The 12,037-nt window shown below is 43.4% G+C and overlaps 1 protein-coding gene across 2 annotated transcripts in view; it reads left to right on the forward strand.

The window, feature by feature from the left end:
- RAB11FIP4 (RAB11 family interacting protein 4) overlaps window positions 1–12,037 on the forward strand; it is a 105,608-nt gene that overhangs the window by 36,678 nt on the left and 56,893 nt on the right. For both annotated transcript variants that reach the window (XM_079323605.1, XM_079323606.1), the window contains exon 3: window positions 5,500–5,588. In XM_079323605.1, the coding sequence (XP_079179731.1) occupies window positions 5,500–5,588 (89 nt within the window). The remainder of the gene's footprint in view (window positions 1–5,499; window positions 5,589–12,037) is intronic.

Consider the following 12,037-nt stretch of genomic DNA (forward strand, 5'->3'; position numbering starts at 1 on the left):
CCAGAGTATGAAGGTTTTACTTGTGCTGAAGCTGCCCTCTCTATCTGCTGCCTGCAGGGCTTTAATAACTGTCTGCCTGTAGAGCAATTGCCATGAAATAACACCTGTAGCCTCTTGCCTAAGTGCTCTGTGGCACTGCTCAGAGGCACAGAGAGCTGCCAGAACATCACTCAAAGGCTGAATTCCCATTAAATTTCAGCAGGGTCAGCATGAGAACCATTACTGTTTGCTCAGCAGAACCAATGGCTGTTTTTGCTGTTCTGAATTTATATTGTACTGATTGAGTAAATATTTTCTGCCACTTGTAATACTTAATGGCTTGAGTGGAGCTGTTAATTCCCTGTGCTCTGCAGGCTGGTGGGTTCTACAGCCAGATATGTTTGCAGGACCAGGCTGTAATTGAGTCTGACCTGTTCTCTGTATTTTAAGATTTCTGTTGTCTTTCCAATAGTCTCTTTGTTTTGATATTCTGCTTAAAAGTACCCAAACCCTGACAAATTAAGGGGGAGCTCCCCCTACTGCCCTTGGTGTTACAGCTCACAGAGATGAGAGAATCCAAATGAACACAGATTAATGCAGAATTAAAATACAAAGGCAGATTTATAGATTATTTTAACTATGAAAACAATTCTGACTCCTGTATAGTGTTTGGAGGCTCATTGCTTTTATAATGGGAGAGACTGAGCCATGTCAGCACAGAGCATTTCTGCATTTGTGAATCTGTGTGCTTTAGCAGAATCACTGTTTTTTCAGATGAAATCATACAGCCTGTTGTTCTTCTGGAGCAAGGGAGTCTTTCCCTCATCTTGTAGAAGTTTTAAGGACATTTCAGTTGTGTTCTGTTATGGAATTTGAAAATGGAGAGTTGTAGGAGCTCCTTCATATTCATTAACAGTGTGGAAGAAGCACAGCTGTGAATTTATACACTTCCCCACCTGCAGCAATAGCAACCTTTGAATCTTCAAAATAGTAACACAGACCATTATGTGCCTTCAAAAATCCATCTCTGTGCTTCCCTAGATCCTGAGGCATCTAATTACTGCAGTGGGTTGGAAAGCTTCTAGAAGCAGGCTATATATAAGCAGCTAAAAGTTAAAAAGTAGATGTGTTTCTCTGTGAGTTCCTAGCACTTTGTAATGAAAATTCCAAGAATACAGATTTGCCCAAAGTTTCAAAGAAATGTTCCAGAAGGGATAATGGCTGTTCTGCTAGGTCTGAGAGTGACAGGTTATTTGGACTGTGAAATAATATGGAAATAATACAGTATGAAATTTGATGGTGTTTTTTCAAAACAAAGTTTTCTAAAGCAGAGTATTTCTGGCCTTCTGTTTCACTGGAGATTATTTTTTTTCTTAATAGCTTTTATAGTTTCATTCAGATGCTCCAAGCAAATATGCTTCTCAAAAAAACAGTGCCAAGTTTTGGCCATCTCCTTCAAGTAATTATAAAATCTAATTTGTATTCCCATAGCTGAGAAAAGTGTTGTACCAGCTGTGCCCTGAAGATCCAGCATGGACCAAGAGATGGGTGTACTGCAGTCATTTAAAGGGAATTTATTTGCCTATAATATCTAGGACCAGGACAGCTGCACCAGCATGGGAATTTCAGCAAAGCACATCAGAAAACCCCCAGGTCCACATAAACCCATTTAGGTTCATAGCTGCAGATCCCAAATGTCAATGAAGCAGTAACTGGAAGTGATGTGATGGATCTATCTGTTCTGTAAGAATAACTTCCTGACAGGGGTGCTGCTTGGGGTGGCTCCAGGGACAAGGACTGCCACTGCATGTGAAGAGCTGAGCTCTCCTGGAATTAATTACCCTATAGCTGCTCAATGAACTGAAGTTAGCTACTCTTAAAAGTACTAGAGAGTTTTCTAAGACTTAACTAAATTTCACTAAATACACCTTGAAACTATAAATGAGTCTAATACACCACTAATGATCCAAGGGCAGATAAAGTAAAAAGCTATTGCTGTTAGGAAAAATGTCAGAAACCAGCTACATTCAATTAGGTAATCAGACTTCATTTCCTAGAGTATTAAAATTGCTTAATTGCATGTGAAAATTGTCTGATGTGTTACAGGTTAATTCTCTTCTTGGAGCATTTGTAGGAAACAGCTTTGCTAAAATGGAGTTTATTCATGGCCAGAATGTGTGTTTGCAAATTGAATGTTTGTTAGGGTGTGAAAACCATTTCTAAAATTATACTGAGCGTAAATTTTTAAAATTATCTCATAAGGGATATCATGTCTAGTCTTCCCTTTCTCTGACTTCTAAATGACTCTTCTAATTTTTGCTTAGGTCTAAAGATGACCCTGTTCTGGCCAAACGAATCATGTTTGCTTTTGCATTTGTAGTGTTAGGATAAATATTTTTTTGACTCAGATAATTTTGACAGACCAGACTAGAGAGTGAGTCAATGCTTTGTTAAACTAGAACTCCTACACATCCATGTTTCAAAGAGTCTCTTGAGGGACAGTGAAGCTCTCTGTGCTGGCTCATCAGGTGTCTTTAGCCAGGGAAGAAAACTCAGCAGCTTCTGGCCACTCTCATTTTGTGATCTGACTGTTTAGTCCTTTCTCCAGACACAAGCTGACCACCAGTCTGTGTCACAGAGATTTCCATGGAGCACACACAGCCTTTCACAGAGTGTTTCTCCATCAGGGACACCCTTCAGTGGAGCTGCAGCAATGGGTGCACAAGGACCTGGAGCTATTCCTGGGTTACCCTTTCCTCTCTCTGCTGCCTCACTGTTATTGCAGTGCAGCTAAGTCTTCTTGCCAAGTGCTGCCCAGAAATGTAGATGAAACTTTTCCAACTTCAGCAGAGGAGAGAGAACACTGAGCACATTAATATCTTATGATACAGGTAGATATCCAAATGAAATATCTCTAATCAGCCATGTAAGTGGCTTTCAGTTCTACTTTTTCTGGGAAAATGAATTTATAGCAATAATAAGACTTCTCTAGTGCAAGAGGTCCTTTAAGTAGGCAGAAATTACTCCTCTGCTTCATTGCAATGGGTTATTTTTGGACAGATTCTAGCCTTGGGTGCACACTGCTGCACAGCTTCAAATATCCACCATGGCAGTTCTGCAGAGCTCAGCACACAGGGTTCTGCTCAGGAGTGATTCTGCTAGTAAAGAACAAATCTTTGTCCAGTACCTTCCCATTTCCATATTGAGATTTGCCCGAGTAAACCTTGATTTGTTGTTGTTTTTTTGTGTGGACTGTGAGACACTAATTTAGCTCACTGTTCCAATAAGAACACATCCTGGGGATAAGAACACACATGCACAGCATTTGAGACACTCCAGTGTTCCCTCTTTGTGTTACAGCATTGTGTAACCCTCCTGGAGTATCTGAAAAATTCAAATTATATTTAGATGAGGGGAGCAAAAGGTGATATTGTATCGGCACTGTTGCAGAAAAACACAGAATAAGAAATCTGATGCATCACCTGATTGCATCACCTTCCTGGTGATAAGGGGCTGTCCAAGGAAAAGACCAGCATCAGTCCTCCAGAGGGTAGATATTCTGATTTGTGTCCTTACAGAGAAGAGGGGAACAGAGAACTTCTTAAATCTCAGTTCTTAACAGGAATACAAAAGTGGCATCATCTTGAGATTTTTGAAGCCAGTGGCCATTTTTTCATTCATTTGCTGGATGTTGGAACAGGTTCAGATGTCTGCAAGGTAGTGATGATGTGGTTTAGTAATCTCAGAGGAAAATGGTCTCTCAGCATTTCCTTCTCTTCTTCCCTTTTTAATGGAGTATAATGACATGCAGATCTTCCCAGGAGGATGAAGAGAGCCAGGCTGCCATGCCAGCTTGCACACAGAGCACTGCACAGGGGGTGTACCTGCTGCACACCCAGACATCTCCCCACTAAAAAGTCACCTTTGCAGAAGGAGACTGGCTCAGATGAACTGATGTCCTGAATCTGCCAGCACTGATGGAACCTGGCTGCAATAAAAGCAAGATTTGGCTTTGTTTGCCATTTTAAGCTATGCAGTTTGGTAAACAAATTGGATTAAATGCCTGCTGATGTTCTGAAATGGGTCTGGTGCTTGGCCAGGTTCTGGATCAGGCTGTAAAAACCTGGGTCAGGTGGCTCTGGTGGAGAAGTGGTGAGGGCTGCACCCAGTCAGTTGGATGCAAAGGAGGCAATGCTTTTCTCCCCAGTGTTTTTGCTGAATAAATGACAGGTCAAGAGCCATCATGAAGTGGTTCTCTCTAGTGGACAAGGGAAATTAAAGAATGTGATCAGGAGTAATCTTAGATAAGAAAATGAGCAGCAAAAAGGGGACACAGAAAGACTCCATATTTCAGACCCTGGAGGTCGGGGAGCTGTTTGTGACTCTAGCTCTAATAGACCAGTCAGGCTGTCCTTTTGAAAGGAGATAAGGTAGAAACATTGACCTCTGGTCATTTTTTTTCTGGTTTCTAAAGTACTCATTTCCTTTGCAAGGGACTCCTCTCCATGACCATAATCTCATCATCCCCACAGATGTTATTCCTTTATGTTAAACAAGAGAGAAGGTCAGCTAATGGTATAAACCTGTTCAGTTCACACTTCCTTCCATCATCCTGTTTCCTGTTAATCTGCCTTGTAGTGTTATCCATGTATAATGTCACAACCAAATATTGCATTAGTGCTGGCATGGAAGGGAGGAATAACTGCTGGGCAATTGCAGCTTCCAAGTAGGATAGAGCAGAACACATGCTGAGAAGGTTTCACACAGTCTGGGCCCAAGGCTTTGAGCTGGGTGCTCTAAAATAACCTGGCCTGACATTACTGCCTTCTGCAGCTCACCCTGCCAAGTGCAGTCACTGGCAATTCATGGGGAACGAGGCATTTGGTGATTTCAGTGTTTCTATATTTGTCTCAGGTTTTCAAATGAGAGAAGGACTGAGGGAAACACAGACATCGATTTTTCCAGCTCTTAATGTGGTTGTTAACAAAAGCAAACACAGAAGCTCAAAATCTCTGGTTGCAGTGCAGAGATATTTGCTTGTCAAACACTCTGTGACAGAGCCTTTTTTGAAGGGGGATTTGTGACACTTAGGCATTGCCCCTTTGTCTTTTTGACCAGAGAAAATTAGAAGCAGCTCCACTGACACTAATGTGCTGTAGTTGCTAGCTCATGCCAAGCCTGCAAATCCAGTGTTTGACTCCAGAGCCTGGTCTTGGTTAGACGTGGGTTTGTACCCTGCAGGGTGGTTTACCAAGCCAAGCAATGCTCAGCTTTCAGTTTCATTGCAGGCTAGTGTATCCATGCTGAGATAATTGCACTTATCAAGTTCCACACATTAAATGTGTGCAGAGCAGAACTCTGAAGGCAGAGTTGTGTTACACCTATTTAAATAAATCCCAAAGCTGCCTTTCAAGGTTTTATGCATACAGATTGGCTACAGACCAGTGTTTCTTCCTCCATTGTCACATAAAGGAAGATAAACTCTTGGCCTGACCATTTCCTCTTGTTTCTCCTTGCCAGGCTGTGAAGAGTTACTAAAAGATGTCCTGTCCCTCGAAAACTCTGAGCTCCAGCACTACCAACCACAGTATGTTGATTACTACTACCAGGTAAGAGAAGCACTAATTGTATCTCATGTTAGTGGGCTGAGGAAGCCTCTGGAGTGATGTGTAGTTGGATGATTGTAAATGTTGTTTTACTTGGCCTATTGACTCTCTTTCCTATGTTCATGGCTGGTAGCAAGCCACCCATACTGTTTGAGCTGCATTTAACCCAGGTTAGCTGGTGGGAAAGCATTTAGCATTTAGGCAATGTTCCTCTTAGAACCCTCAGTATTCACCTGGCTGTGGAGGCCCTGTACAAGCTCACTGACACCTCACAAGTAGAAAACACTGATTTGTATCTAATTAAATCAGTCAAACTTTGTAGGTGAACAAGTCCTCAGGGACCTTCTGCAGATAGTAAACAAGGACTCAACAGCTGTTGAGAAGCAGAAACAATGCACTGTGTGAAACCTTGGACAGTATTTTTGGCTGATGGGTGTAGCATATTTTTAAACCATTAAAGGTCTTCAGTTGTATTCTTAATTTGCCAGTGTCTGTTCAGACTAAGAAGTAGAGCACTACTGAGTTTTTTTTTTAGCATCTCTTAGTCCCTCCTTCACTTTATTTTTGTTTTAATCACCTCCACCCAAGTAAGGATTAAAGGTGCAGTTAGCATCATGCATTCAGAAGATTCTGTGTCAGTGGTGTTATAGACTGCAAATGATACTGAAATCAACAGGAAAAGCATTTTACCTTCACAGGTAGTGAAGTGTGGGGACAATTCTCATGTATTGAGGAAGGATGTGCTAGGTGTGCTGATGTTACACCACTCTGGGCAGTTACACAGAATGGTTTCCTCTGTCCATACAAAAAATAGACATTTCCTGCACCTCACCATCCATCACCACTCTGTGTTTCTAAACCCCTGGTTTTTGTAACTAACACAGATAGCCACTATGCTGTTGCTTGGTTACCTTAATAGATGCCATAAACCAAACTCCTTGGTTTGCAGTAGCTGATAGAGGCCATTAAATGAAAACAGGCTCTGCACACACTCACTGTTCTATTGCTATGCAGAGTTGCAGGCTGGTTCTGACACTCTTTGTATGCAGGTGATAGGTGGGTCTGTGTTCCTTAGAGATTTCACATCTCTCACACAAAATTTGTTGGGGAGAGCTCTTGAAGACGAACTGCAGAACTCTGCAAACTGCACCTCTTCTGCCATCCATCCTGCAGAAGAGCCTGAGGGTGGGAATTGCAGTTGCTAATCCTGGTAACAGCTGCTGAGTTTCCCATTTGAGTGCTGGATTTGTGCCTCTGGGACAGGGAGGGGGCAGAGGGTGACCCTCCCTGTTCACAAAGAGCTGATCTGACAGTGCTGTGCTGGAAGCCTTGCTGGTCACTCCTGATGTCCACCAGCCCCCTGGGGGTGGCAGCACTGCAGTTGGGTCCTGCAGCAGTGTTTGCCCACCTTAGTGGGATTTGTGTAGCCTGGGAGCAGAACCAGGTCCTTTCACACCTGCCCAGGCCAGGTGGGCTGTCCTGGTGGGCAGAGGGCAGGGAATGGTGTGCACTGTTGTACATCCCATGCTTATCCCACAGCTCCTCTGCAGCACTGCCCTCCAGAGTGGCTGGTTCCATCGCCCATCTCCAGCTCCTGCAGGTGCAGTTTGGAAACTGCTCGCTAGATGTCAGCTAAGGACTGGGAAAAGGCATGAGCAGCCTCTGCTGTGGCTGGAAGTTGGAATTTTCAAGCTGATGAAGCAAAGGAGAGCTGAGGGTCAGGTGGATTTGAGACTAACACCATTCATGGCGTTTGTTCCCCAAGAAAGAACATACTGAAAACGTGTAAGTGATCCTTGCATCTCCCAGGCCTTAATGAGTGTGAATTCCTGGTGCTGTAATCAAGTTTATGGGCAGCTCCCATTGGCACAAATGTCTAATCTGATTTTCACCCCAGTATTCCCTTTGCAAGTCTCTCTAATTCTCAGGTGCACTCAAATTCCCAAGCAGCAGAAGGACACAACTGCTGTGATGGTACAAATAGATATTTTAAAAAGGAATACATCTTTTTTATTCCACCCAAGGGGCTGTGCTTACACAGAGGCAGGTACTGAGCTGGTTCATTGTTATGCTGTCTCTGCATTCACACGATGACTTGAAAGGAAGGGGAGATTGATCCTTGTCACAAGTTATTTTCCCCTGTCCTCTGCTTTCACTCTCCTTGCCCTCCCATGAGCCCCCTCCCTGTATTGTAGCTTCTGAAGCCAAAGGCAGCAAACTGAAGAGGTGAAGGTAACTCCAAGATGTGGGACGAAGTGACAGGAGCCACTGTGAGGTGCTGAACTGATCCAGCTGTTTGCATATGTTGAATGAAATGGGGAAGAAAAAACTGCCAAGCCTCCAGCCTTTAATTAAAACTGAGTGCAATTAACTTAAAGGGATATATAAACCCCCCGATATCAGGAGCTTGGGGTATTTCATTTGACTTTTTTTTTTAATGGTCTGATTTTACTTTTTGTTTATCTTCAGTGTAAACAAAGAGCAAAAGCCAACAAGCTTTTAATGTCTGAAAACTTTGTCAGAAAAAATCTTATTGTGTATGCAATTCAAGATGCAAAGGCCATTACATGGAAGGTTTTTAATGGCCTGTATTGAGAGGCTGTGTGAGTGTGTGAGTGATACTACAGGCAGATGGAGAGCTCTGCCTTTGAGCTCCAGGCTGTTAAGGTGTGATATGCAGAACATAAAGAGCTAACTTGGTTGCTACAGGATGTTCCACTGACTTCCATCAGCATTGATTCAGGCTGCAGAGTGTGTTTTCTCTTTGGATAAAGAGATTTAGGAGGATGGGATTGCAGTTAGGAGATAGCAGTTCTAGAGTCCTTCAGCTTTGGGACCTACAAATAAACCTTTTCTGTCTGTCTGTGAGTTGAGTCTGTAGATTTGGTTAAAGTCTGAATTGTTGTTCGTTTGATGCACTGCTCCAGTCAAGTTTATTAGTATAATTTCTGTCTCTCACAGACTTCAGAGAGGTAATAGAAATACTCAGAATTTGCCAGAAGCTAATTTGTCAATCCCAAATTCCTTTCCCAGTGTTTGCTGCTATGGCCTCAACTCTTGTTTTGGCTTCAGTTTGAAGGGAGACAAAAGTTTCCCTAGTCCAGTTTGCTTTGTGATGGGCATCTGGTAGCACTTCAGAGCCCTTGGATAGCCTTTTGGAGATGGTAACCAACACAAAGTGCTCAGCTGAAGCTGGTGTGTGAAAGCCCAGGCCCAGATTGAGCCAGCTCAAACAAAGCAGAGTGCCTGTGTCTGGTATTTCCAAATGGCTGGCTCCAGCCTTCCTGGGCACCCAGCCAGCTGGGAGCACTAGCCACAGGACTCCCAGGGAATTTGGCTGGCTGCATCTGCAGCTCCCTGGCCAAGATCTGCCTTGCAAGCCCTGAGAAACAGTGGTGTGGGTCTAGGTGCTCCTCTGTCTGAGCACCTCAGTTCAGGGAATTGGGAATGAGAACAGGAGCTCCTCTGTCAGCTCTTCATTTTGGCTGCTCAAATCTGAAGGGAGCCTGAATCTAGATCACCTCAACAGATGACAGAAGAGGGGGATGAGTGACAGATCTTAAAGCTTCTCACCATCAGCTAGCAGGGCACTTCTGAGTGCTCCTTGTGAAGGGACAGACTATTTTTACATGTGAGTTGTTGCCTTTTCATTTGGAATCAGTGGCCAAAAGCCATACATGCAAACCAGTGGAAGAGCACGTTGTAAGGTACAATAATGTCAGGGCCCTTGTTTTAATCAAAGCTGTTTATTTCTTATTAATTGTTGCTGTATTGAGTTGCCACGTACCTTTTTTCTTCTGTTCCCATCTGTAAATAAGAGTGAATCTCTCTCACCAAAGTACAGGACGATTGCTGCATATCAAAGAATGAGCTGCCTTTTCAGTCCTCTGTGTGTTCCCCTGCCTGCCAAGTGATTAATTACACTGTATGAACAGCAGAAAAATTGTTGAAACATGACAAATAAATTGTGTTTGCCTCTGGGATGGAGCTGGGTCTGCTGGCTGATCTGCTGCTTTGAAAATATTTTCAGTAGCAATTAGGAGTCCCTCACCAGCTTCTGAAAAAAGTTTTTCTCCCCACTAGCTGCTTGAGGGTATCTGCAGACACCTGTGTCAGAGCAGAGGAGGCCTTCTGCACTGTGAAAAAACTGTGGTGCAAATGGGTTTTTCACCAGGCTGTGGAAGAAGGTAGCAGGAGAGTCTGTAACCACAATATTTGAAATTTTCTTCTCATATATTCTGTCTTTAGAAGCAATGACTCCACCTTGACCATCAAGTTGCCAGTGTTCTTGGGCAGAATGGTGTTTTGTTTTTGACCCCCTGGGATCACACAGTTCATGTTTGCAATTTGCTCCCTTTGCCAAGCTGCTGGGGGGCTGCTGTGTCCTGCTGCCACCATGGGACCTGCACATCCAGAAGTCTGTGTTATATCCTGTTATAACCTAAATCTGCCAGCTTCTCCTTCCCCTCAGCTTCTGCTGCATCCCCTGAGAAATGAGGATGTTCAGCATCTCCAGAGATGGCCTTTTGGGAGCCCAGCCTCAGGATTGATCCCAGCTCTGCTAAATTGGTAGAAACATTTCTCAGACCCTGGCAGGTGTTAGATCAACCACTGGGGCTGTTCCTGAGGTCATTGGAGGGATGAGGTGGGAGAGAAGCTTGGTCAAGTACAGCCATACAGTTGTAGAGAGAAAAAAGTGCCTGTTCCTAGGCAGGATTTTACACAGGCACTGTGCACTGTCTGCATCAGTGAGAAGTTTATTGTAACCTCTACAGGCAACACTCTCAGCAACTGCTGAGAAACCCCCAGTGAGCAATTTCCAAAAGCAATGAAGAGCACAGTGTGCCCCCATTTGGGATTCATTTACATGGAAACTGCCTGCCTTCACCTGGGGATATTCTGAATTTTATTTTTTAATGTTGTACATACATGCAGAAATAACTGTCCTTGGTCAAAACGTGCATAAAAAATAAGCTGCCTCTCTGGCTGAAATGCTCTGAAATGCTGCCCTGAAGAACTGCTGCACTGAGAATGAGCAGTTCTGCACTTGGGGCAAGGCAGGCACCTTTCAACAAATAAATGCCAACTCCTCCAAACACAGCCATAAAAGAGATTGAAGATTATTTTCTTTTTTAAAACCAGCTTGCATTTTTGATTTGGTGAAACATCACACACTGACATTTTCAAAGGGGAAATTACTTTGTCCCTGAAGTCATTTTTGCTCAGTTGTGATATGAAACACACATAAAATAACTCAAAAGAAATTAGACACTCTGGCCTGATCAAAAATAGTTCTTCTCTTTCTCAAAATGTATTTTGGGTTTTCTTTGGAGAGAAATCAGAGTTTTTGACTTTCTCATCCTGGGCTGGGCCAACAACATACTCTGAGATCTTAGAGCCTGCAGGCTGGAGAAATCTTTTCCCACCCAATTCTTGGCACAACACCCCAAATGCAGCCACAGTGTCTGAGGCCAGCAGGGCAAAGAAGCCTCAGCCTCAGAATGGAGTTTCTCAGTGCAAAGTTTTGATTCAGGTAGTGCCCTATGACAATCCAGCATCTGGGCTGAATTTGTGACAGGGTCTTGTCTGAGTCAGAATTTACTGTTTCTTAGGACTAAATTTAGCTGGGTGGTTTGAGACGGGGGAAGTGTAACTGCCTGGTTCAGACATCACAGCTGTGACTTGGCAACAGAGATGAAGCTCTGACTGGAGCATCCTTCAAGGCATCCATAGGAAAGTAATTGTGTACACTTATTGTTATCTATGTCTCTTTTTTTTTACTATTTTTCTTCTGTGGCCCAGGTGGTGTTTTGTATAGCATTCAGAGCTTTACCATTTTGAACCCTGTCACCTCTACTCTTTGGCAGAGCCACTGTTAAATAGACATTTTCTGTCTCAACCTTAATTTTCTTGCTGAGACATTACCTTCAACCTTTTAATCTGCTGATTTTCTAGCAGAGCAGAGTTTTGGGGGTGTTTCTTCTGAAATTGTCAGTTGCCATGGCAAAACATTCCTCCTATCCTTGGACAAACCAATTTAAGCTATGGCACAGTATTGTCACCTGCTCCTCATACAGGGCTCCAGAGCACTGTCCTTAGGTAGAAGCTGTGACATGACTGAAAGCTAAAAGTTGGTCTCTTTTATTGAGGAAGCCACATCCCTATTGATTTAATCCTTCAGGTAAGTATGGCTTTGTGGTTTAATGCCTTTTGTTTGATGCACTGAAATTCTGCCCACTTTAATTTGTGGTGTGTGTTGAGTGCAGCATTCTTAGCAACAAAAGCAAAGAAATATTATGACAGCACTCACCTTGCCCTGTGTTCCTGTGAAAGAAGTGCAGCTGCTTGGTCAGAGGTGCTGAACAAATCCTGCCTGATCCATGGCCCTTGGGGAATACCAAAATACCTGGAACAAAAGTAGCTGTGTGAGGGCAGGCACACAGCATTTGCTG

This window comes from Erithacus rubecula, assembly GCF_903797595.1.
Source record: "Erithacus rubecula genome assembly, chromosome: 20".
NCBI classification, from domain to species: Eukaryota; Metazoa; Chordata; class Aves; order Passeriformes; family Muscicapidae; genus Erithacus; species Erithacus rubecula.